The sequence below is a fragment of the Catharus ustulatus genome, chromosome 6, assembly GCF_009819885.2.
Source record: "Catharus ustulatus isolate bCatUst1 chromosome 6, bCatUst1.pri.v2, whole genome shotgun sequence".
NCBI lineage: Eukaryota > Metazoa > Chordata > Aves > Passeriformes > Turdidae > Catharus > Catharus ustulatus.
The window spans coordinates 20,753,065-20,779,104 of NC_046226.1; the positions used below are offsets into that span (position 1 = coordinate 20,753,065).

Genomic DNA, 26,040 nt, shown 5'->3' on the forward strand with positions numbered 1-26,040 from the left:
CCGGACTTGATCAGATTTGCCCATGGGCTGTGAGTGGATCTCTGCATCCTCCATGGACTTCATGCATTACAGGAGAACAGTTTGTTTTACCATAGTCCTTTCCACAGCTTGCAGAGCAATCTCAGCTCCAATTCTTGAAACACCTCCTCTCCCTCTTTTTTTCCAGTGTCCTTGATGTTGCCATGTTGTTTTCCTTCACAGGTCCTCACTTCTTCCTCTTCTCTGACTGGAACAAAAACTACTGCTCGTAGGTACCATTGTCAACAATTAAAGATTCCTGCAGGATCCCGCAGCACCGAGAGGTCAATCTCATCTAGCTTCCATGTCACAAAGTCGCATGTTTTCACTGCCAGCCATGCAGCCCCACCACCACTGAGAGGGCAACGGCAGCTGCTGCGGCGCTGGCCCTGTTTAAAACCTCTCCTCATATGGGGACCCAGGAACGGGAAGCCATCACTGCTGCCCTGCCCTTCTGCCTGCAGCACGGCTGGCTAGAGGTGGCCAGGCAGGCAAGGTTCCCCACAAGCCACACCGAGATGGTGGCAACCATGGCAGCATATTGCCACACACTGCGCCAGGGATGGCCCCTGGTGGCAGCGCCTCATGAGCCCTGGGAAAAAACTGCACGTGCACTGTTTTGGTTTTCTTCTTAAATATGTCATCACAGAGGTGATACCAACATCTCTAATTGGGGCAGCAGCATGTCCATCTTCAGAGCCATCAGAGAGGCTCTGTTGGACATGGTGGAAGCTTCTAGCAGCTTCACACAGAAACCACCCCTGTGGTCCTCCCCTGCTACCAAAAAAATCAGGGCAAATCAACACAGTACCCAAACCTGCCCTACCCACCCCTGCCCTCATGCCCTCCAGGCAGGCCAGAGCCATCTCCTGAGGCTTCAGTCACCGCAGGGCCCCTCTGCCGCCTCCAGGGCTGCTCCTTCGGCTCCCGAGTGCTGCCACTGCCACACACAGGGGGCTCACACCACTCCCCAGGCGGGTGGGCTCCCCTCCTCCACTCCAGGCGGTGACATTCTCAGGCAGGTGGATTTTTGCTTTTCCATTGACCAAAACACAGGTTAAACTTAGGGCTGATCTGAGCACAGAGAAGGACCCTGGTGAAACCCCTTCAGACCCATTCCAAAATGACACTCCCACACCTGTGCAGCTTCGTTCTGTCTAACTGTTTGGCCACGTGTGCTGTTTAGCTCTACTGTAGCTTGAAAAAACTGACTGGTACTTCAGTACTCTCCTACTTTAAACCAGAACCACCTGTTACTTCTATCCAAGGCGCTTACATGCTCTTTAGACACCTCCTATCTGGAGCAGTGCAGGCATTCCGTAGCTGCAGACCCCGTCCTAGCAAGCAGAAAATCCCTCAGCCAGCCCTGGGTGGGACTGCACTTGCCACAGCTTCTGCCACTGTGTCCCGTGGGAGAAACAGCCGCTGGTGGCCACTGTCGCCCTGCAGAGATCCCCGCTGCAGCGCTGTAAGGCTGAGGTGGCGTGACACTACTGAGACAGCGTGGGAAAATCCCAATTTATAATTCAGCACAGCACTGTGTAATAGTACAGTCCTGTATCGCGGTGACATCTACCACCCAACCACGTTTCAGTCCATTAAAGGCTGGGTTGCTGGTTCCCTTCCTCGTTTGCCTTTTAACTGACCCACAGGAAGAAGCAATTCCTTTGAGAACTGAAAAGTTACGTCTCACAGCGCTAAACCCTTTTCTAGAACAGATGTCTTTCTGAAGATAAAGTTGCTCTAAACTATGTTTCACATACTCTATCTGTGCTGATTTAGTCATACTTAATTTACTGCTGCTTCCATACTAGTCAGCGAAGGGCATCCCATTCCCCGAAATTCTGCGGTCTGAAACGAGCGGGGCTGCGGGCGGCGACGCCGCGCTCCCGCCCTGCGCCGTTCCGCGCGGGGAGTTGTGGGTGACGTAGTCCCTGCCCCGCCGCGGGCCACTGCGGGCTCACGCTCCCAGGCTGCGCCGCGGCCCTCGCAAGTAACTGTGGGTACTGTAGGAACGGCGCACGAGCCAATGGAAGGGGCCGTTTCGGAAGGAACAGCTCGCGCAGGGGCCCTCGCTGAGATTAGTGCGGCGCTATTTGCTAACGGGAGGGCGTGACGGGCGAGCCGGGCCTCCGCCGAGCCAATCGGAGCGGGCCATGTAGAGCCAGCCGTACTCCGGGGTTGCGTGTGCTGCTGCCAGCGGCCCGTAGTCGGCCGTCAGCGCGGCAGCTGATTGGTGGCGGCGGAGCGGTGGGCGGGGCGAGAGAGCCGGAGTCGGGGGCGCTCGGCGCGGCCCCTCAGAGCCCAGCGGGATGGGGCGGCGGGCGTGCTGGGTGGCCGGGGTGCTGTGCCTGGCCGCGCTCTCGGCTGGCGTGCTGCCCGCGGTCGGGGCGCTTCCTGCGGCCGGTGAGTACCGCAGCTCCGCCTCCCTACGCCCCCCTGGGCCCGAGCGCCGCGGCGGCATTGCCCCCCGGGGCCTGCGGCGGGGGAGGGGGGCGCAGAGGTGTCAGTGCGGGTCCTGACGCCTGCACCGGGCGCGGAGGCGGCGACAGCGGGGGAAGCGACTCGGTGTTCTCGCTGGGGCTTTGGGGTGCCTGCGGGCAGCACCGACCTCGCTGAGGCGGCGGAGCGGAGCTGCCGGGAGCGGGGCTCCTGTCAGCTGCGTGGCCGCGGGTGGCGGGACCGGGCTGGCTTGAGCTCTGCTTCAGCGGCGCTGCTCCGTAGGCCTGGTAGGAATAGACGCATTGCTCAGTGCGGTACCTGCCTTTAAATAGCTCGTCAGGAGCCCACTTTTTAGTGTTTGTACTGCTTAAAACCGAAGTGATGCCTTTTTTCTCGCTAGAACGCATTTTCTCCCTGAGCCGCTGATAATGCTGATTTCAGCCTTATCAGAACGGTTTTCTCACGTTGATATGTAGGGAACATTTATGCGTCCTGTTTTGTGTCCCCATAATACTTTTTTCCCCATCCCTGTTTTGTTGTTATGCAGCTCGGGTTTTGTCTGGTTCTCCTGTGTTGTCATCTACTTCCTTTTCTGGGGTTTCTACCTCCCACACCCTGCTTTCCACCATGGGCTGGTGGGGGGGATGTGCAATGCATTTATTTATAAAGCCAGAAGCCACTACGTTAACAACAACCATATGCGGTGCTACTGGGGATTTGCTTTTACACTATTTCGGGAAAGTAACTTAACATTTTCTCTAGAGGTAAGTTCAGTAGTGTGGGGTTCATTTTCCTGTATGCAGCTGAAAATTAAATAATATTACTGGCCTTCGGGTTATGTGAGCTTTGTAGGTCACTTGATAAGCCAGCAGGGCACTTTTGAAGTTATGGAAAGGATACACACAAGTTCTGTGAAACCAGAGATGTAGCCAAACTTTTGAACTATGTGCTCTCGTTTATAGTTTGTATAAAAGGAAAAGCTAAGGTGAGATGAGGCTGTGAAAGTCACATGAGCCATCTGTTGTGTATATTGAAGTTAGATGATAAGGGCTGGTCAAGTGTGCATCAGGTGCTGTACTACCATGCAGCTCTTCTGTCTCGACTGTCCACTATTGCAAAGTTTTTTATGAGCATGAAGTTCTGATAGTTTAATTCAGCCTGTATATACAAAATGTTTAGATTTAATTGAGCTAATACAATTAATAAGCCAAAGAAAGCAAAGAATGTCAGTTTAGGAGCTGTTTGCAAACTTAAATTGCTACTGTGAGGTCAAACTGTTCATTGATAATCTCCACAGTTAATTAGGAGAGGTGTTCGGAGTCCATGTTTTGGCAGAAAGGTGTGAGAGGAATTGCTCCAGTTTTTGATGAGAATAACTCTGAAAGTTGTCCTCACCATGTGTTTTGATTTCCCACAGTAACAGTATAACTTTCTGTAGTGAGGGAGACTGGTATGAGCCTTGGGACTGTGAATTGAATGCTTCCTTGAATGTTTATTTGTTTCTAATGTCTGGGCTGCAGGAGTCATCTGGGAGGGGTTTTCAGAAGAACAAGAGTGGTCCAAATCTTACATTTCCTAGCTTTAGGAAGAGCTTTTAATGAGGACTTTTTTTTAAATAGTGAGCATTTTAAATATAACTCGAGTATTTAAAATGTAGCTCTTTTGTCATAAACTTTGTTTCAATCAATTTATTGAAAACTTGGGTTGAATGCAAGAAAATTCAGGCCTAAGGGAAGAGGCACTGTATTTTATTAAACATATGATATTGCTGCAGGTTATGAACGTGTTTAAAATTGGGACTGGGGAAAGATCTTACAAAGCATTGGCAAAAGCAACTGAAAAATGCTAAGAGCGTGTGTGTTCTCCAGACAGAACTGGCTTTCTGGTCATCGCAGCAGTAATGGCCTTCCCCTGCTGGTCACTCATTAAGAACATTGGAAAAAATCCTTTTTTTTTTTTTTTTTTTTTGTGATTTCCAGTATTATTTGATTCCTAGGATTTTTTTGTTCTTGTTCACAGACCAGGAGGTAAAAATGTTCTCATTCTGCCTGAAGAGAGGAAGTGATGCTTCATCTGATTCTCCTGTGTGTTTCATGGCTAACTTCAGCGATAGGCAGATGTTTTTATACTGTCCCACTGATTGGTGGGACAAATGAGCACACTCATATACCTGTAGGGAACTTCAGCACCTATTCCTCCATAAAACAGAGCTCAGTGGTTTTCCCTGACCTTTCTGCTTTTACTTACCTGATTGAAAAATATTCCCAAACTATATGCCTTGTTGCCTGGTTGGGAATCTCGGTTCCCACTTAGGAACTGCTGGAGAGTAAGTTCTGTAACTAGTTATCCAGCAATTGCAAGGACACTGAAAAAAAGATTTTTATGCAGGGTGAGGGTTGACCTATATCTCAATCTTCTAGTTGAACTAAAATGAATATGTTGCACAGATTGTAGCTGGGAACAATTCACTTGCTGCCAAGGATACTTTGGAACTATTCTTGCTGAATAGGTGCCACTTAAGGATTTTATTTAGCTCGCTGCGTGTTTTAAAGCTTCAAGTAAAGAGAATAGCATCTATGCTATTGAATCTGTTTCTGTGCTGATTATATCAGTTGAAAATTTGATGAGAAGAGGGAGGTAGTTTTTTTTAAGTTTCCTTTTTTCCTGAAAGAAGTGGATAAACAGTTTGTGTTCTATTTCAATGCCTATCTATTCACTTGCACAAAAACAGCATTGAAAGAAATTGCCAAAAATACTACAGAAAATCTCCCATGGATGCTCTAAAGCAGTCACTGGCAAAAAGATTTTTGAGCATGCATTTTACATGTATTTTTTGCAAGTTAAACATTGGTATACTCTTGTCCTAACATATTATGTACCTCATAAAACATGCACAAAAACACAAATGAAAAAAAGAATGAAAGAAAGGTGGAACCACTGTATTAAGAAAAGTTTTATGTGTTAAGAGTCCAAAAGGTATGTTATTCCTGCAGCCCTGGTGGGTTGGCTGGCATATTCCCTGAGGTGTGCACACTCCAAATGGGAGATCCCTGCTCTTAGCAGAATCCTACTAGTTGCTTTAGTTTGAGGCTTGAAGAGCTTGGCAAAAACTAGAAGGAAACTGATAACAGTAATCAGGGATTCACCAGAACTGTGGGAGACTGCTTCGCTTACTCAATTTTTGGCTGCTTCCTGAATGTGAGTGACCATTTTAACATTGAAACTAGTAGTATTTCTGGTCTGGTAGTAGCAGCCCTTTAGCTTTGTGGGATGTCAGTTAATCTGTTCTTCTAATACAGCAAAACTTTGCAACTGTTGAACTCCCTCAAGCTGATGACGTTATTGCTGAATCACACTGCATAGCTCTTCTGATTTCTAGCCTCCTCTCCTTAGTGCTCTCTTGAAAACAGTAATTCTCACAAAATGGTAGGGCCTTTATCCAGCATATGGTAGGATCTTTTTCTCTAGCATAGGCTACCAGCTTATTTTTGCTGTATTTATATAGCATGCTTGAACACTGGCCTTTCTAATTGAGGAAAAATGAATAGTTTTTGAAGCTGATTTTAATTGTATATGAACTGGTGGATGGTTGAAAAAAGATTTTGGTTCTGTGAAGTGCTTTAAAGCCCTAGCTGGGCATGAGAGCACCCACCAATGTCTACAGCTTAGCACCATTTGTAAGTGAGGTATTCTGTACAACTTTGTCAGCTGCCCACTTGAGCCACAGGTATTTTTGCCTACCTTTTCCTTTTAATAAATCATTGTGCTCCCTAACTTGTTTAACAAACTGTGGGATTAATTTCCACTTGGCCTTTTTAGAGGAGGTTTATAGAATTGGCCAGCCTTGGTAACAGATCCAAATTAAAAAAAAAAAAAAAAAAATAGTTACTTTTTAAAATTGAAGTGTGGAAAAGCAAGCTAAACTATCAGCTTTAATCTGTCTCTGAAGCAGGTGCATAAACATAACATCTGTGACTGTTCAGTAGCTCAACCTTGACTAATAAACTGTTCCTAGGTCCAACTGTGACCTTTCATTAACACTTTCAGAATACTTTTCTTAACTGTTTCATGGGAGTAAACACACACTTCTGTAAGTAGGGGGTGCATATTAGTCAGCACTTCCATGAAACAAGGCCGTAAGTGCTGTAAATGATCCCTCCTTTAGTCATACTATTGTCCCTGCAACCTCATCTGCCTACCTTAGAAAGTCTCAAAGCTAAGAAAAACTAAATTAATATTTTGGTTTTGCTTTAGTGCCTTTTGGAGCCACTGTTTGAAAACAATCATTCAAGTGCAACTTCTCAGTAATAAAGCTGATTTCTTTGGAGAAAATATAAATGATGCAATAGAAAGGAAATAGGTTTATTTGCTTTCAAGGAAGAAGAGCAAACAGTAAGCTCTACCTTATGTTGCTCAGGTGTTTCTTGCCTTTCAATTTAGTAAACCTTTTGCTTGGAATATAAAGTTACAATAAAGTTGTCTTTTCGTATGTGTGCATAGACAGTATAACCTATTTGTATTTCTTCTTTTGTGGTCTTTAGACATAAAGTGAACCTACCACCACAAATTGAAATCAGTGAAGCACTTTCTGAAAAGTTAGAAAGCTCTAGTGCTGTCAGGCATATAGGCTGATTTTGTGCAGACAAAAACAATCACCCTAGCTGGTGTAACTGTTTAAAAAAAAAAAAAAACAAGCATGATGTTTCCTCCTCAATAACAGGTACTTTATAAATGCTTTGTATGTATTAGAAGGAGCGTACAAGCTACTGGGTAGGTTACCTTGTCTTAGATTTCCCACTCCCCAGAAACATGTCTGGATGCCTTGACAAGCTCTGAAGTTTGGAGGTGACATTTCATTTTAGGATAATAGAATGTAATGTGTGGGGAACATGGTAAACGACAACTACTTTCATAATTTCAAAACAGAAACACCAGCAAGTATCCTAAATGTACGTGTATTTTTACTGAATTTAAAGACCAATTGTCATATCATGATCTGGAATGTCAAAGTTCAGTGGTAGGACTTATGACTTACTAAAATCACCCTTATCTGTTAGATTCCTCAAGCTGCAAAGCCCTGAGGTCTCTGCCAAAAATGCAGCTGGCCTTGTTTTTTCCTTATGCCTTCATAATGTTTTGATTTTTTTTTTCCAAACTGGTGGCTGTTCTTATGCTGTCTTGGTCACTCCTTGCAGGGTCTGTTTCATCTGGAGTGCTCTTAGCTGTCTCCACAAGTTTTTCTGAAGTGCTGTGCTCATTTTCAGACCTGTAGAGTACAGCTGCTTACCCACATCACCTGTTCTAGATCCTTTTTAATTCCATATCTGCTGGCAGTCAGACTCTTTGAACTTTATATCCTCTTCACCGTCCTCAACAGGCTGTTATTTATGTCTCAGTTGTACTCTCAATCATCTCATCACCATAGTTCTGCAGTTTCACTTGCAAGACTTTGCATTTTTTCTTAATTTCTATTATGCTGTTACAGCTTTAAGTAGCATTGTTATTCATCTTGTTACTTGTTCCAATCAAAGGTTGTACTTCAATCTAAATTCCAGAAAGCTATTTCCAAGATTAACGCTTGCAATGAAAGGGTTATAGTAGTAGACTTCAAAACATGACCCAGTGAAGTGCCATGTTTGTAATTTGTCGCTTCAGAGATGGTTTATCTCTGGTAAGTCACTTTACTTGCATGAGAGTGAAAATTGTGCAAGTTTTGTTTGCTGCTAAGTGCTTACAGGAGTCAGCAGAGTTCTGTAAACTGTTAGAAGCATTTATGCAGGTAGCCTTTCATGGTATCTCATGTACAGGGCATTAACTTCCATCAGGTTACACACCTTTTCCAGTCACAGTGCAGGTCTCCTCCAGCCCATCACTGCTTTGCCACTGCTGCAGGGCATTGTGCACCCCAGAGCCTCAGAAGGGGATTTCTAAACATTTTTTAAACAGGAGGAGCTAGTGGTAGTTTTGCTGAGTGGTCTGTTTATGGTTTGAGCTTTTATTTCAAAGTAAGTGAGTTGTGTAGCAGAGAGAGGGAGGCCTGTAGCATCTTCGTTCAAGTGTAGGAGGGTTTGTTTGCTGAAATGATGTGGTATCAGATACAGATGACTCTGAACCAGTCACATCTCAGTGATGTTCATTTTAGAGGCTTCCCTTCAAAATGATAGCACGAACCAAATTGTGTGAAGCACAATGAGCCCATTTTAATTAAATGAGCAAAACAATTGTTGCAGAAACAATTCTGAAAAACAATGGTAAAGCTGTCATAAATAAGCTTTTCTGATTATCTTCACCTTTTCACCTGTATTCTTTAGGTGTCTGCCTAATACCCTTTCTTCTTTACCATTTCTTTTCCTTACAGTCTTTCTAATCAAATATCATATAGCTTTTAGACAAGAAAGATGTGTTGGACAAGACTTATATCTCTTGAAGAGTATCTTAAAAACTGTGAGAATTAGTTTGTCTTAAGGTAAATCTTTATATAAAGGTTTGAATATGCTGATCAGGCCAAAGGAATTGGCATTCTATAAAGGACAATGTTAATTACAAGCATGGAAGTAGGAATACGACTTTCTGGTTGCTACTGAAGCTGTTCATACTAAAACTGACCGAAAACCTTATGTTCCATAGGCCTTTTTCACTTAATGCACATCTTTTTAACTAGTTTAATTGGACTCAAACCATTCAGATTGTGATTTGAGTTTAGAAAAAACACGCTTTTTTCCACTATGGAACACACCGTTGTGTTGGCATAATTTGAGGAAGAGGATCACCTGTGAAAGATTTGTTTCCTCCTCATCACAGCAGTAAGGTTTTTCTGAAGTGTATTAGTCACCTTAGTTCACTAGAATATTTCAGAATCATCGTACAGTATTATAACTAAAGGTTTTGTTTTTGAGATAGTTACTCATGGAAAAGCATTTTACTGACTTACAATGTCTCTTCTAGATGAAGAAGGAAATCAAGATGAATCACTGGAGTCAAAGGTAAGAAGATAAGTTTCTAATCTGTGGAGTGAGAGCAAAGGTCTGAAATTCAGAACAATAATTTGATTTTAGTTTTAAGCTATTCTGTAGCTCTTGCTGTTGCATTTTATTTCTGTGCATCAGAGAAGTTAATACTGTGTTACAAGTTTGAAGCTTTTTTTTTTTCAAGGACCTGAAAGGGTTAGAGGCAATGAGAGCTGATAGAGGTAGCTCAGCTTACTTTTGATTTGACTGTTTGAGTTAATTAACCATATCTTTTAAGAAGTTTTTGAATGGACTTCAAGACACCTGCTGCTTCTCAGTTTCTGGTCTTCTAAATTATGTGGCTGCTTTCCTTCAGACTTTATCTGCAGAGGACCAGGTAAAGGATCATTCCACAGGAACTCGAGTGGTAGCAGGTCAGATCTTCCTTGAATCTGGGAAATCGGACTCTCAGTCAGAGAATGAAGAGAACTTTCACAGTCAAGAAGAGGAAAAAGAGAATTCACTGGAAGAGTTGAACTCTCTAGAAATGTCAAATCTATTAAATAAGGATTTGGAAGAAGCAGAAGTGCAGAGTCCAGGTAACTACTCACAGACTTTTGAACGAGTGGCTACATAGATGAGTCTGAGTCACTCCAGCGTGTGGGTGAACACAAACAGTAATTTTGAACATGTGAAATAACTAGTGTCTTAACCTTTCTGCAATGGTATGATAATTGCTACCTTTTCATTAGAAAATGGCATCAAAATGTTTGAAATGTATTGTAGTACTCTTAAAATGAGTAGTTGCATTTTCAGATAAGAAATGCATTTTCAGATGCATTTGAAAGAATTTTCCATTTTTTCTTATTGTTTCCATCTTGCTGGAAAGCTTTAACTATCAAATAGAGAAGGCCCTGATTTCTTCAAATAGAAGTCAATTACAGATCCTGTGCTCTGTGTATGTACACCAGCAATACAATGAGAAATTTACATCGGTCTTTTTTCAATCCCCTGGCTGTTTGCCTGGTGAGTCAATTGACAGGAAAGGAACAAATAGTAGTGTAAAGACAAGCTTCCTGAAACAGCATTGAGAGCCTCAGGGCAGCATGCAAACTTTATGAAGTTTTTAAGTATAGGTAAAACCTTATCTCTTAGGCCTAAATTCCCAGGAAATTCTAATATTGCTTTTTTACTACATGATGTTGCGGTTTTTTAATTTGCAGTAATTAGTTTATGATAACTGGATGACACAGTTGAATACCTTAACCTATGCAGTAGACTTTTCATTTTTGCTTGTCCATAAAAAGTAAATCATCAATATTACTGAAAAATAGTTATGTGGTACTAATGATATTTGTCTTCTCAATTCATATTGAAATGTCAAAAAAAGCAGGAGTTACTAAATGAGCTCTATCATGTAATAGCTGAGTGTTTTCTAGGCAGAACTAATATCAGTAATAGGCTTAACCATTGCTTTTGATGCTGTGTTATATAGGAAAAACGTGTATTAAATCTACTGAATGTCTTTCTGCCACAAAACTGAGCTTACCACCGTATTTAGTTAGTGCAGTCTATTTCAAAAGTAAACTTTAAGCTACTTTTAATCTCATACAAAAATGTATCCAGCTAACTGGCTACTTGGGAACTGAGGTTTTTAACTATACCTGTCAACATACTACAAGTGACTTTGAAAAACTGTAAGGTTAAGTCTTGCACAGTTCCTGGAACATCTTATGAATTAAATAAACAGTGTGAATGGAGGGATTTTTTATTTTTAAAAATCAATTCTCAAAGAAAAGTACATGCTTTCTGTTAGGACAGAAGAGTGCGAAAGGACAGCTTTACAAATGTTTTAATTGAGCATCTATCTGAGGTACAGATGTTACACCTCTGGATGAGCTACTGATGACAGGACTGCATTAAAGGACATAAAAGCTTTTCTAAAAACACTTTAGCTACTGTGTATAGTCATGACATTGTGGAACAAAAGTATATTCTGCAAATTTCCATATATATTGTAGGATACAGAACGAAAAATCAGTAATTTAGAATTAGTGCTAGTAAAAGTTTTAAATTGTAATGAAGTTGTCCTGCTCTCTTCTGATGAGTGAGGACATTATGTGTAAAGAAAATTATATTTTTTAGTTATTACTATTTTGTGTTCTAGGTTTTTAGGACAGTACAGTTCCGTACTGACAATTTTTGCTGAAAATTGCTCACAAGTTTATACAGACCTGGCAATTCCTGTTGAATTTATTTTCCTAGTTAGAAGACTCTTATATTGCCAATACTTATAAGTAATCTATATTTGGGTTCCTTGCAGCATAAAGTATGAAATGAGACAAGTAAATTAGAACAAAATATAATGAAATACCACAGATAGTAAAGAGGTGAATTGCTTCTGGAGCATTTGGTTTGACAAAAAGCTAATTTCTCCTCTGGGTAAATTGTTTGCCTCACTTAGTATTTATTAATGTCTAAGTACATAAATTAACATTAAAAACTTTTAACCTGTGATTGCATTGCTGTGTTGCTCTTGGGATTAGTCTGTTATTATCTGGTAGCAAAAACAGCATTATGCTTGAACTTAGAATTAAAAAAATGCAAAGGGGAGCATTGGGGTAGAGAAATTTCAAAACTTTAGTATGCAGCTACATCTCATGCAGAGGACTGTAAAACTGCTTTCCACACAGGAGACAGGTACAAAATAATGCAAGTAAAACCATGGGTTCTCGAGTTGTGCTGATATCTTGGACTTGGAATTTGTTCCAATGACAATGATGAGAGGTCCCATAAGTTGTAGTTACATGAACCCTTAGCAGGAGTTTGTATATTACTTCGTATTAACAAATGTCTGAAATTATTCCAGACTGATTGCATCTTAACACATTGAGTGCAGTTACTGACTATAACAGTTTTTCTCTTGTGATATAATTCACTTGAAGTCATGTGGTGGAACTTGTGTCGAGGCATCCGGTTGTGAAGAGTAGTTTGAACAGGTCTAGCTATACCTGAAGACTTTCTTTTGCTTCAAAAAATCAACATGAAATATTTAAGCTAGTATAGTCTTTAGGCCTTTCAATTATAGACCCTCAAAAAATCTAATTTTCTCTGTAACTACAAAAATTACAAAGTTAACTTGAAAAAACTCTAATTGACATTGTAAATTGCATGATTTTGCAAATGTTTTCAAATTAAGCTGAACCCAACTGTTGAATTTAGCTTAGTGAAAGAGGAAAACTTTTATAAAAGTCTCATTGAAATAATTCCATCTTCAAAACCTAGAGATTTCTTAGTCTTCATAGAAGATTGATTTTATTTTAAAATATTGTGATGTTGGAATTAGTTACCTTTGAAGTTTTAGTGCATGAGAAATGATAAATTGTGCTGTTCAAAGCCATTTTGAATGTGTTTAAATATATTGGCAAAATTAAATAAGGATTTTAATCTCAGTATTTTCAAGAGTAGAAAATCAATTAATTTAGAGTGATGAGAATCCTTTCATCTACATTGTAGTGATTTCACGTAAGTTTTTTCATATAGTTGTAGGTTCCAGTGTACTCCCTGCTGGTACTCCAGTACTTTCAGTATAGCTTTTTGTGATGTGTGATGTTCTGTCATGATTTTGTCTAACCTTGGGGCTAAAATGAATGTGCTCTGGAATGTGCTTCAAGCATGCATTACAAGATCTTTTTCAAAGAAGAGAAAGTGCAAGGAAAGACTACTTATTTTAGTAGGCAATAAAAATGTAGTTGAGATCCGCCTTTTCCAATCAAAATTATATTTACTTAGAACTAAGAATATAAGAAACCATGTACCTTCTGCTTAATTTCATAATTAAAACTAAGAATTGTATTTTTCAAGTGATGTTTATAAAAACTGCTTTTTCAAGCTTTTGTAGATTAGAATTTTTACTGAAAACTTGATAAATTGTAGTTTGTAGAAATTAAAACCAACATAGAAGCACTTTTCTGTATGCAATATATGATTTCAATTTGGGAATAAAGGAGTGTAGTCTAATTGTTGGGTGTCTATTTTCAGTTTTGACAGCTATTGGAGGCACTGCAGATGGTGAACCTTGCCACTTTCCGTTTTTGTTTATGGAGAAGGAATATGCAGAGTGCACTGCCGATGGGAGGGAAGATGGCAGGCTTTGGTGTGCAACAACCTATGATTACAAGAAAGATCAAAAGTGGGGCTTCTGTGAATGTAAGCAACCTTTTGTCTTGTTCCAGGAATGCTTTTTTAGCCTAGTGTTTTCAGTCCTCTTAATGCTCTTTATTTCAGGATCTAAAAGTCCCTGGCTACTTCATACCACAATAAACAAGTAATTATAAAGGCAAAGTTTTCATGATGGAAGAAGTTTAAAAAAATGCCAGTTCCCAGACATGATTTGGAAATCTTGCAGTGAAGTCATCTATAAAACTGTTTCTGAGGCTGTAGGGAAGGGTAGGGAGTTTACACTTACTGATTTGTTGCACAAAGACATAACTTGCTTTTGAGCAATGAATGAAAAGAAAATTTTATCAGCAAACTTATACATGAGACATCACAAAAGAAGAAATCATATATTAATATATCAAACCCAACCATTACACAGCTTTTTGTAATCACTCTGTTTATTGGTCTTCAAAACCATTTTTCTGGCTGTACTTACCCTTTAGAATGAATAGGAATTTTAAGAGGATAGTCTGGAGTGGTATAATTGGAACCCTCAATGTACACTTTTTTATTTTTAGCCGAAGAGCAGTCTAATAAGAGAAGGCAGATGCAAGAAGCTGAGGATGTTTATCAGATTGGAATGAAAATCCTTAATGAAAGCAGTAAAAAGGCTCAGAAGAAAGTGTAAGTATACCTCATCCATCCCCACAGGAGAAGGATGATATGGCTGGTCACTTTTGCTTAACTCAAAAAGAACTTGAATGACCTGCCCTGAGATTGAGCTTTGTTGGACTCACCATCAAACTATGCAGTGATAGAAGATAGTAAATTCAGGGTATTTTGAAAAACAAATTTATGCCTGCCTTCCTTTGAATGCAGTAAAAATTCTGTAATACTAATTTCTGAAGAGTGGGTGTCGTGAAAACATTGACTTAATGCAAGATGATGCTGCAGTTCTCTAGCCGCAGTTTATACCTGGCAACTGCCCAGGAAAAAAGAGAAAATGTGATGCAATTGCCCTGTTTCAGATGTTTCTGACAGTCTGGTTCACATTCTACTTCAAAGATGAAGTGGGGAAAACTGGCGTTTCTTGTCCTGCTGTGTTTTTTCTCCTGCTTTCTGATGGTTTTGGTCACCATAAAAATAGTATTAAACTTAAGCTCAACAAATCATTAAAATTCTAATAATGACTGTTGTTAGAAAGAAGAGGGGAATGCTTGTAGACAAAACAAAAAACAAGAAATTGTTGTTCTGATCATTCTTGTCTCTGTCTCTTGTGTATGCATCCAATTACTGATTAAATAGCACTATTACTATTTTAATTTTGTTTGTGGAAATAAGGGAGCATATTTCTACTTTGTATCAGGGACAGTGAGGCACACCTAAAGTTGTCTGTGCCTTGGCAGAGACAAAAGGGGGCAATATCTGTTTGATTATTTGTAGTATTTTTTAGTATCAAACAGTGTAGGAATTCTAAAATAATATTAGGTGTTAGTTCTCTTGTACACCTTACACTTTCTTAGAAGATGAAGTTCTGTGAGGAACCAATTATGCCTCAGACTGTCCTAAAGAACAGGAACAAGCCTGAGAAGAGAAAGGAGGAGAGCTAAATGAAAATCTTGGAGTGCTATCGAAGGTCTGAGGCTAAGCTGCAGCAGGCTTGCTGATACTGTGTAACCGTGTGTAAGGTTGGGGCATTTTTAATTGCTGTGAAATCAGCTGCTGTTACTTTGAAGGGCTACTGTACATTCTGAGACTGAAATAGAGGAGTTTCCAGAGATCCCCCTGATTGTTAACATGACTTTTTCAGCACAAAATTGATCATGTATGCAATTGTCTTGGGCCCAAGGCTTGGTGTTTTCACTGGAGTCGTTTTGTACTCAAATTTTAGAGACTCCATAGTCTTTTTCAGGCAGCTTCTTTTTACCGCAATATACGAGACTAGTTCTACTGGATGCCTAGTACAAAACTAAAAGTTGTTGCTACAGAAATAGGATCATTTCTTGTATAATAATCTTAAATAGTAATAATAATCTTTAAATTTCTTGTATATGTTGGAGGAAAGGAAATGCATACTGCTTTGCTTATGTGGTAGAACAAACATTAAAATTCAGCTTGTCCATTAACTAAAATCATGAGTTGTTGCTTATGTTGATGAAGCTGGAACAAATTGCTGTAGGTAGATGCATTTTTAGAAAATAAAGGCTAAAATACAGAAAGAAAACCCCTCTCCAGAATCTCCAGCTTTTTGAATGGAATTTACTACTTTGTTTCAAGTTGACAAAGAAACTGTTTTCTCTTAAGAGCATATCAGTATCTTCTGAAAGCAGCTGACATGAATCATACCAAGGCCATGGAGAAAGTGTCTTATGCTTTGTTGTTTGGGGATTACCTGAAGCAGAACATCCAGACATCAAAAGAACTATTTGAAAAATTAACGGAAGAAGGTTCTCCTAAAGGACAAATGGTATGTATATCCTTAGATTCTACAAATGCTTCTGTAGGTTTATAAATGGTTTATAGATTGTACTTCCTCTAGGGTGCTTTTACAGATGGCATCTGCACCCTCAAAGTAAACAGACGTATCTTCTTGAGTTTTAACGAAATGTTTAACTGCCAGTAATGTGGGATAGTGGAAGTCTTTGAATTTAATGGTTTTCCTGTTACATGACTGTCAACATTGGATGTATAACTAAAAAAAAACCAGGTAGATATAGATGACTCCAGCCAACAAACTTTCTGAAACTGTGTACTTTGTGTGGTTTTTGTGCAATGTTGTGGATTTTCATTTGCAGTTTTTTGAGATTACACCAATTTGTAATCTAGGAAATAAAAACTCCTAGGAAGGTTAACATATTAGTGGATTTGGACTTGCTTTGTCCCTGTGCCTTTGAACACAGAATTATTCATATTTACTGTTAGAAAATATCATGAAATATGGGTGTTACTGATTTTAATGTCTCAATCTGCTTTACTTATTGTTTAGCTCTTGCTTGTTTTGAAAGTGTCAGCTTCTTAAGGAGCTATTAGCTTTCTCTTCTCTTTGACTACCAAATCTCCAGCTGTTCCTGTTTAATGGTGGAATACTGATTTACCATAGAAAACAGGAACATGTTTTCTCTAGAGATGTTTTTTTCCTCTCAGTGATGACCTTGACTTTTATTGATCTAGAATTCAGTACTGTCTGCATGAGGTAATTTTTGTGTATGCTTTCAGATTGCCTAGAATAGTCTTAGAACACTTGTGAAATACAGACATCTTAACATATAGAGTATCTTCTGTGCTACTAGTTTCTATTCTGAGCTACCAGCTGTAACAGGTGTGATAAGCAGATTAATAACTGTAAATCTTAAGAACAAAAATAACTTCTGAAAAACCTTAGCCAAATAGCTCAGTGCATTCTGATTGTTCATATTTATAGTCCCAGTTGCAAGTAACCAGTGGCAGAACAGATGCAAAACTGTAAATTCATAGGATCTGTGAATCAAACAGTACGAGTCTTCTTTGCAAGACTGTGGTTCACAGATGTTTACACTGGTGTCTGAGACAAACTGTGTACCTGAATAATCTGACAGATGCTGCTTAGTAACACTTGAAGGTCTTTAAACTGGGATACTTTCACTGTTAAGGACCTTTGGATTTACAGTTGATATTCAATAAGAAGTAGTTTGTTCCTTGCATTTGATTTGCTCGTCTGAATTCTGGTGGAACACTGATTTATGTTAGCATCCTGAGCAACTGAACAATTTAGAAACTTTGTACTTTGAGAGGGGCAGGGAGGAGCACCAAACTGAAGGCAGAGCTTGGCAGACTCCTTGCAGTTTTGAATCTTTATGGCTGTGTATTCCAGGAAAACTCATTCTTGATTTTTTTAAAAGGTGTGCTGACAAAATTTTATTTTATTTCTAGGCACTTGGATTTCTATATGCATCTGGCCTAGGAGTCAATTCTAGTCAAGCTAAGGTAATTAAGAAATTTTCAGTGTGTGGACTTTTATTTTCTCATGGGAGCTGATGTTAAATGACCAATGATTCTGTTTTAAGGCCCTGGTGTATTACACTTTTGGAGCTCTTGGAGGAAACCTGATCGCTCATATGATCTTGGTAAGTAAGATGGTTAATAACTTTAAGCATGCAAGAGCATTTTTGTGCTCCTACATTTTTAGTGTCAAGTTTTTCTTTCATATGAATATCCTGTCCAAATACTAAATCATTTTGCATGCATTGGGTGGGCAGTAGTATCTTCCCTATTATTAATTTTTAATTTAAGGTTGAGTCTACTCATTTTAAACTATATGCTGTTATGAATTTAGATGAACCATGTTTGCATTGCTTGACTTAAATCAATTATCAGACTTAAAATTTATGCAATCTGATGAAAACTGTGTAAGATCTTGACAGAAAATGCTGTTTCAATCAATATTGCGAGATTTAAGACAAAGTGCAATATGTAGATAAAAGGCTTTAGATGTTCACCTTTAAGCATCATTCTGCTTATTTTCTTTTCCTTGAGTAATATCTGAACTGTACTGGCCTTTAACCTTTAATATTGTCAGTTGTTCACTTTTTATGTAGCTACAAAGCACTCGTGGCCTTTGTCCTGCCTTTTGTCTCGTCAAATCTTGATCAAGTAATGTGAAAAAAAGTTTATAACATGGCAAGCAGTAAGTTATCAAGTAACTGATAGTCCCATATTTATGATTTCCTTTCTAGGGTTACCGGTACTGGGCTGGGATAGGAGTCCTTCAGAGTTGTGAATCTGCTCTCACTCATTACCGACTTGTAGCTAATCACGGTAAAAACTTTTTACTAGAGTAATGTTGTTGACTTTCTGTGTACTTCTGTCTCATTCAACTGGAAGATACTAAAGTACTCCACACTAACAGTATAAATAAAGAATTCCTGCTATTAAACAAGTTAGCCATTTGGTTCTGCATTATGATATGCTATTTTTATCTCTATTGAAATGTCTTAGAGGGTATCAAAGTAATTAATTCTCTTGAGTAACAGCTTGAAACTCTGTAGACATCTGGTTTTACTAAGTTATGGTGTAACTTCTGCATTGAAAAAATTTGTCTGAAAATTTATCTCATCTGTTTTCAAGTTGCTAGTGACATTTCCTTGACTGGTGGCACAGTGGTTCAGCGAATTCGCTTGGCAGATGAAGTAGAAAATCCAGGAATGGCAAGTGGAATGCTAGAAGAAGACTTGATCCAGTATTACCAGTTTTTAGCAGAGAAGGGAGATGTACAAGCACAGGTAACCTGATTGCATTCGGACATTTTCAGGAATTACGGGAACAGCTTTATGAAATGTGGAAAGACATTGGAGCTTTAGTGTTCTCTTCATCCAGGATCAACCTGTTTGCTATCTCCCTGTTTAGTTCTTTTATGTTTATGATTTATAGTTTGGTAGGTTTAAGGTAGGACTTGGACAGAAAATGTTGGGGTTTTTTGGTTTTTTTTGTTTTAGTTTGGTTTTTTTTGATAAATCCAAAATGTTACAACTTTAGCATCTTAGGAATGAGATCTTGGTTTTTCTGGAAACCAACCAGACTATGTTAAAGATAACTTCAGATGTTGTAGAGGAAGGCCAGGTTAAAAAAAAAAAATGGCATTGACAAGGGATTTCAATTTCTCACTGCTCCTGTATGACTTCTGCATGCTGCAAGCTGGACTTCTACAAACAGTGCAGGAGGGGAGTATGCTAATAGAGGCAAATTGTCCCAAGGCAACTTGGTCATGTATTTCTTACAACTTAGGTAGGATTCAAATTAACAGTTGTTACTTTACATATAGGCCAGTATGCTGCTTCTATCTAGGGTAAATTTCCATTTAGGCTAGTGTTAAAAAGTAGGACTGTACTGTAGTTACTGAAGCAAATCTGTGCCTTCAAACTTTGTGGCATCTTTAACTCAGATACTGTCTATCTTTGTGCATGTAATTAGCTCACCCGTATCTGTGTTGCTAGAAAAAGGAAGTCCCAAGGGAAAAGTGACTTACTTGCAATGTAAAATTAATTTTTAGGTTGGCCTTGGACAGTTACACTTGCATGGGGGAAGAGGAGTAGAGCAAAATCATCAGGTACCTTTTCTCTATATCTTTGAATATTGTACTAGGCAGAGGGTGAGAAAGTATAACTGAGTGAAGGGTGATGCAAAAAGTGTGTAAGTAGCACTCTATGGTATGTAACAATTTCAACAACCTTTTTCAATAAAACTTTGTGATTAAATTCTGTGTAGAAGTAGAATAGGAATTGGCAAATCTCACCTATTCTAAACAGGGTTTGATGGTATGATAAAGTAAGATTTACCTGTGTAGGAAGTGCATAGGAACAGTTGTAGTTTTTTGGTTTTTTTCCCCCTTCTCATTTTTGGAATACACTGGGTAGAGGGATTGCAGCTTAATATTGCAACTATATAAAGTGAAGAGCCCTGTCACATGTATTAAATTAGGTGAGATTGGTAACTTTTATTCCCAGAATAACCTGGTAACTTGGCAAACAAATCTACCTGCCTCTACTCCATTTGCAAGAAAAGTTACTCAAATCATAATGGTGGTGGTTAAAACACTTGATTTCTTCTCTACAGCGAGCATTTGAATACTTCAATCAAGCAGCTAATGCTGGCAATTCCCATGCTATGGCTTTTCTAGGAAAGGTAATATATACACTCTCAAAAGTAAGAAAACTACCTTGCAATAAAAAATAGCAAATGTTTCCTACTTTCTGATATCAGGCAATCTAAAACTTGTAAGTATTGCCATTTAATTCCTAGTTTGAATTTTTCTGCAAGATTTGAGTGTTGTAGTCTGTTATCTCTTGTCTAAGTTTAAGAATTTTTGGGTTTCTTTTTAAATAGTACTTGAACTAGAGGGGTTTTTTTAATCAAATAATTAAACATCTAAATGTCCTTTTTCTATAGTGGAGTTCAAAGCTCTAAATAGGCAACTATTCTTTTCCGCACAGTGTATTAGAAAAGCTAGACTTCTTAAAACTTTGCCCAACAGGAAATACAAAGTTGGAAAAGGAAATGGGGAGGAAATTCTTCCAGTTTCATTCTGTGTAGAGAATTGAGGCATCTGAGTCAGAATTGCCTGTAGGCCTGTACGTACATTGGACTAAAGCCTGAATCTGTCTGCAGGGTGGGCCATTGTTTGTTATCTCAGATTTAAGGCCATTTTGTCTAGGGGCAAATCTTACCTGACCCATCTGGTTGCCTTCTATGATGGTGTGAAAACAATGGTGGACAAGGGAAGAATGTCTCATATCAGCTACCTAGACTTCTGTAAGGCTTTTGGCATGGTCCCATACAACAACCTTGTCTTCAAATTGGAGACATGGATTCAAAGGGTGGAATGTCTGGGGAATAAGGAGTTGGCTGGATGGATATAGCCAGAATTGTGATTAATGGCTCTGTCCAGGTGGAGACTGGTGACAAGTGGGGTCCCTCAGGGCTCTGTCTTGGCACTGCTGCTCTCATACCTTTACCAGTGGCACAGACAGTGAGATGGAACGCAGCCTCAGCAAGTGTGCAGATGACACCAAGCTGAACAGGACTTTGGGATCTGATTGGTAAAAAGCTGGATGTGACCCAGCAGTGTGCACTTGCAGTCCAAAAGGCAAGCAGAGCATCCTGGCCTGCATCAAAAGAGGAGTGGCCGACAGGTTGAGGGAGGCAATTCTCCCCCTCTACTCTGCCCTCATGAGACCCCACCTGGAGTACTGTGTCCATGTGTTCAGTCCTCACCACAGGAAAGACATGGACCTGTTCGAGTGAATACAGAGGAGGGCCACCAAGATGATCAGAGGGATGGAGCATTTTTCCAATGCAGACAGGCTGAGACACCTGAGGCTCTTCAGCCTGGAAAAGGCTCCAGGGTGACCTCATTGCAACCTTCCAAAACCTAAAGGGGTCTTACAAAAAAGAGTGCAACATTTTGCATAGCAGATAATGTTAGAACAAGGTGGAATAGTTTTAAACTAAATGAGGAGAGATTAAGGTTAAATATTAGGTCAAAGCTCTTTATTCAGAGGGTGATAAGGCAGTGGAATGGATTGCCCAGAGAAGTTATGGGTGTCCCATCCTTGGAAGTATTAACAATCAGGGTCGTTTGGGCCCTGAGCAACCTGGTCTAGTGGTTAGCATCCCTGCCTATGAAGTTGGATCTAGATGATCTTTAACCCAATCTGTTCTATGATTTTTAATTTAAAACATGATTGGCAGGCTGCTAGCAGTGATGATAATGTATTACTGCTTAGAAAGTATTTAGGTCACTTGTGTGAGATCTGGGTTGTGGACTACCTTCAGCCTCTGAGGACCTAAATCCTTATTCTATTTGAGTACCTTCTAAGGTTAGCTACAGTAAGCACCAGCTCTAGCTCATCTTTTTCAGCTCTAGCTCATCTTTTTCAGGCTGTCATTGTAGTAGAGGATTCAAAATTAATGTCCTTAAGGCCTAAAAAAATAATGTAATGTGCTGTTCAAGGTGCCTGCCAGAAGGAATTGCAGTTCCTGCTTTCTCTGTTGAAGTGAGCTGTGTTTAGTAACCAATTTCTGCTTTGTTTTTGTGAAGTATTTTGGCTGCCAATACAATTTTATTTCTACTGGACTCAAGATTTTTTTGCCTGATTACATGTTTTTTGCTGCACGTTGGTAGAAATTAAAAATGAAGAGTATTGTCATGAAAAACATCTAATTTTATGGGCAGTTCATATTCCATCAGAAAGTTAAACCCTCTGAATCTTACAGCAGAGAGATGTATTTTCTGCTTCTGGACAAGTTTTAATGATTATTCAGTAATGCAATAGTCAGAATAATCTAAGTGCAATGACTTCCGCTCAGTATGTAAACAGAAGATGCTTCATGGTCTTCATGCTAAACTGGTGACTTTGGCTGTTCTTTAGTAATGGCTTTCTTTTTCAGATGTACTCAGAAGGAAGTGATGTTGTACCTCAGAGCAATGAAACAGCCCTTCAGTATTTCAAGAAAGCTGCTGATATGGTATGATTATCTGTAAGGCAGAATTACACCATTTGCACTAAGAAGTTGATTAGCTCTGAAATGCTGCAAATGCTTCATGTGCTCTTCCATGTGCACACACCTACTCCCAGCTGTCCCAGATTAATTAGGCCATAATCTAACCTAAAATGTCCAAAATTGCTCTGGCCATGGTGCTTCATGGAGCTGTGTTCAGCATAAGGAGTCCAACTCTCATGAACAGAGTCTTAACTCATCAATACAAAATATTGTCCACCTAAATAGTCTGCAGTTCTGTGAAGTGCTAATGTTTGGTAATTTGAAGTTGTCACAGGAATTTACAGTGTTTCGTGAATATATAATAGTTTTATTCCTCTCATCTCGTTGGACTCTTTGCTTTTTGGGACGATGTTTTTGATCATTTTAATTTTTCATATCTGTCTTTGATCTATCCCTTATGGTAGTGTTTGTACAGTTAAAACATGAGTAGTTTTCCAGGAAGGGTGTTTAACAAGTGAAACACAGCAGATTAAGTTCTGAAGGGACTGTTGTAAGATAACTGCTTTCGTGGTTCTTATATTTCACAATCAGAATGCTGTTTCACATCTCTGTGCTAAAGGGAGGATTTCTCAATGTGTTCATTTCCTGCATTCACTGAATCTTTCTGATGTGTCCCATTGCCTGTCCTGGCACTGAAGGAGTGTCGCAGTGCCTGCTTTTGCAGGGCCAGTGCTTAGTAATGTAGGCAACAGGCCAGCCACCATTCTACCCTTAACACAGGTTCTTAGAGTTCCTGGAGTTGCTTTGGGAGCTTCTGTAGTTGGTAAAACCAAAGATAAGTAAGCTATTAATGCCCCATCTTTCTAGGGTTATGGGTTCTACATCTTGTATGACTCTGTAAAAGTGCACATAGACTTTAATAACTAATACTGAGAGTTTTTTCCCTGTTCATCAGCGTTATAGTTACTGAATAAAAGTTACTATAAATGCTGTTTCCTCCCTAAATAACTATTTCTAGGGGCAAAAAAATAATTCTCTTTAGTACTGTATGTTTTAATGATGCTAAAGACATACCAGGTTGGAAAAAAGTGGGTGTAGGTTTTACCTTTGTTTGCAGAAGTGTTTTTCTGTGTTTTCAGGGTAATCCAGTTGGACAGAGTGGATTAGGAATGGCTTACCTCTATGGAAGAGGTGTTCCAGTGGTAAGTTTTTGACAGTCGTCTTTCTAATCATAGGTGATTGTGTGACTTTTTGTTGTCAACAGATTATTTTCTCTGGAGGGAAGTACTGTAGAAGGCTTAATTGTGAAGATTTATTACACTGAAAAAATTCCTTGAGGAAATCTGTAATGTAAAAAAAATGCACTATGGAATTAGAAGCTATGAAAGAAGCATCCTGATTTTGCTCTCAAAAGTTTGAAAATGTGGCTTAAGCTACTAGAAATGCACAGAAGTGTGCATTTTAGCAGGAGATTTGAGCTTGTCTACAATTTTCTTGTGAAATAAAATAAATTGTAACTGTCCCCCTTTGTGTCTCTTGTGGGAATGGAGAAACACTTTAAAACTTTCAATTAGTTCATTTGTTTTATTGCTTTTCCCAGAGGAAGGTTTCTTGTCAAATGTTTTCTATTTAGCTATGCAAACAGACACTCAAAAGTTGGACTAGCCCAAAGTTGAGGAAATAAGTGTTCTAGAAACAGAACAGATCTTCGATTCTGTTAAACATAACTATTCATAGCAATGCTGTATGTGGATGACAGCTTTGAGATCACTGCAGAGTTAAGTCAGGCTAAATATTATTGTAGTCTATTTCATTTTTTGCTTTCAGATTTCAAGCAAGGGAATATTTTCACTGGAAAATCTTGGTGTAATTTTTCTGTAAAACAGATCTGTCCTTTTAAATATGCATGCACATATTTTCTCTCTTAAACTTTGGTGTATTGCAAAGCTCTAACAACTGGTCCAAATCTTCCTGCAGAACTATGAACTAGCACTGAAGTACTTCCAGAAGGCTGCAGAACAGGGATGGGTTGATGGACAGCTTCAACTAGGTTCCATGTATTACAGTAAGTGGCATAAAAACCATTTGCATGTCTAAGCCCCTGCCCTTTCAGTCACTGTTCACTAGGTGGCATTAGAAGTGTGTATACACTGCATATAGAATGGGCTTACTACATTGAACTTGTATTTCATTCTGTTTGTTCCTAACATTTTCACAATGTGTTTCTAGAGTAACTTTAAAGAGTAAGTATTGTATTTCATACAATGCTGCTTTTCAAGAGAAATTAATAGCAATGATTTAATCTTTCTTTTAGATGGCATTGGAGTCAAGAAAGACTATAAACAAGCTTTGAAATATTTTAACTTGGCCTCCCAGGGTGGCCACATTCTTGCTTTCTATAATCTGGCTCAGATGCATGCTACTGGCACTGGAGTGATGCGGTCCTGTCATACTGCTGTTGAGGTAAGGTCACCCATTCATAAAGATTAATAATACTGACTTACAATGATCACATCCGCCAGTATAGGACATTATCAGCAGTGACTGCAGAGTCAAGGCTGTCAAAAGGCAAAGTGATATGTTAGCAAACTTTCTTGTATTTTATGAGAAAAATCTTTGGCTTTTATGTTATGTCCGGTTTGTATTTCCTTTATTGAGATCAAATAATGTAATACAAAGCAAGTAACAGTTACTTATAAATACCAAATTCTTCCTTTATACCTCCATTTAAGTGTAACGAAATTAAGATACTAAATAACTCTGAGTAAGCATCTGAATCTTACAAGTTACTATCTTTACTTACTAAGAATCTTAGCACTTGCTAAGTGTCTATCTGCTTAGCAACTTCTGTCTTAAAGTAAGCCCGTCTTAAACTGTGGAGTTTGCTTGTCATGTTTTTCATGTGAAATATAAATATTTTGAACAGGCATCAGAATGTTGAAGTGTTACTTTTTACAAAACCTAAATTATTGAAGTTCCTGACAACCAGTGTCCTCCCCCTTCCTTTTTCCTCTGCAGTTGTTTAAGAATGTATGTGAACGGGGGCGTTGGTCTGAAAGACTGATGACTGCCTACAACAGCTATAAAGATGGTGATTCAAATTCTGCTGTGGTTCAATATCTTCTTCTGGCAGAACAAGGCTATGAAGTCGCACAAAGCAATGCTGCTTTCATACTAGATCAGAGTAAGAATCTGCATATGTACTGAAAAGGGTTTTTCTGGAAGTGGCATGTTAGAACTTTGAACTTTTGTCTTCTTTCCTGGGCTCCATGTTGGAAAGTATTCAGTGTTCATTTTCATTTCTAAGGGTGACTTCATAGACTAAAAGTTAAAATACATTTTAATTCTGACTTAGGGATTTTAAAATGGCATAGGCAGAGAGTCTTTAGAAACTTGCACAGTACTAAAAATTCTCTTCCCTGTATTTCCTAAGCACAGTTGTAAAAGTAGCAATTGCATTAGTTTTACCTTTGACCTATACTATGCATAGAAGTCT

General features: G+C 39.2%; 1 protein-coding gene across 1 annotated transcript in view; it reads left to right on the forward strand.

Annotated features, from left to right (window-relative positions):
- Positions 1–2,297: 2,297 nt before the first annotated feature.
- Positions 2,298–26,040, forward strand: part of SEL1L (SEL1L adaptor subunit of ERAD E3 ubiquitin ligase) — a 34,766-nt gene continuing 11,023 nt past the window's right edge. The window contains exons 1-17 of the mRNA XM_033062415.2: positions 2,298–2,424; positions 9,406–9,443; positions 9,784–10,006; positions 13,449–13,616; positions 14,147–14,252; positions 15,873–16,035; positions 17,478–17,531; positions 17,612–17,671; positions 18,281–18,362; positions 18,672–18,826; positions 19,594–19,650; positions 20,157–20,225; positions 22,491–22,568; positions 23,684–23,746; positions 24,522–24,609; positions 24,859–25,007; positions 25,563–25,728. Coding sequence (XP_032918306.1) covers positions 2,331–2,424; positions 9,406–9,443; positions 9,784–10,006; positions 13,449–13,616; positions 14,147–14,252; positions 15,873–16,035; positions 17,478–17,531; positions 17,612–17,671; positions 18,281–18,362; positions 18,672–18,826; positions 19,594–19,650; positions 20,157–20,225; positions 22,491–22,568; positions 23,684–23,746; positions 24,522–24,609; positions 24,859–25,007; positions 25,563–25,728 — 1,813 coding nt within the window. The 5' untranslated portion in view covers positions 2,298–2,330. The remainder of the gene's footprint in view (positions 2,425–9,405; positions 9,444–9,783; positions 10,007–13,448; positions 13,617–14,146; positions 14,253–15,872; positions 16,036–17,477; positions 17,532–17,611; positions 17,672–18,280; positions 18,363–18,671; positions 18,827–19,593; positions 19,651–20,156; positions 20,226–22,490; positions 22,569–23,683; positions 23,747–24,521; positions 24,610–24,858; positions 25,008–25,562; positions 25,729–26,040) is intronic.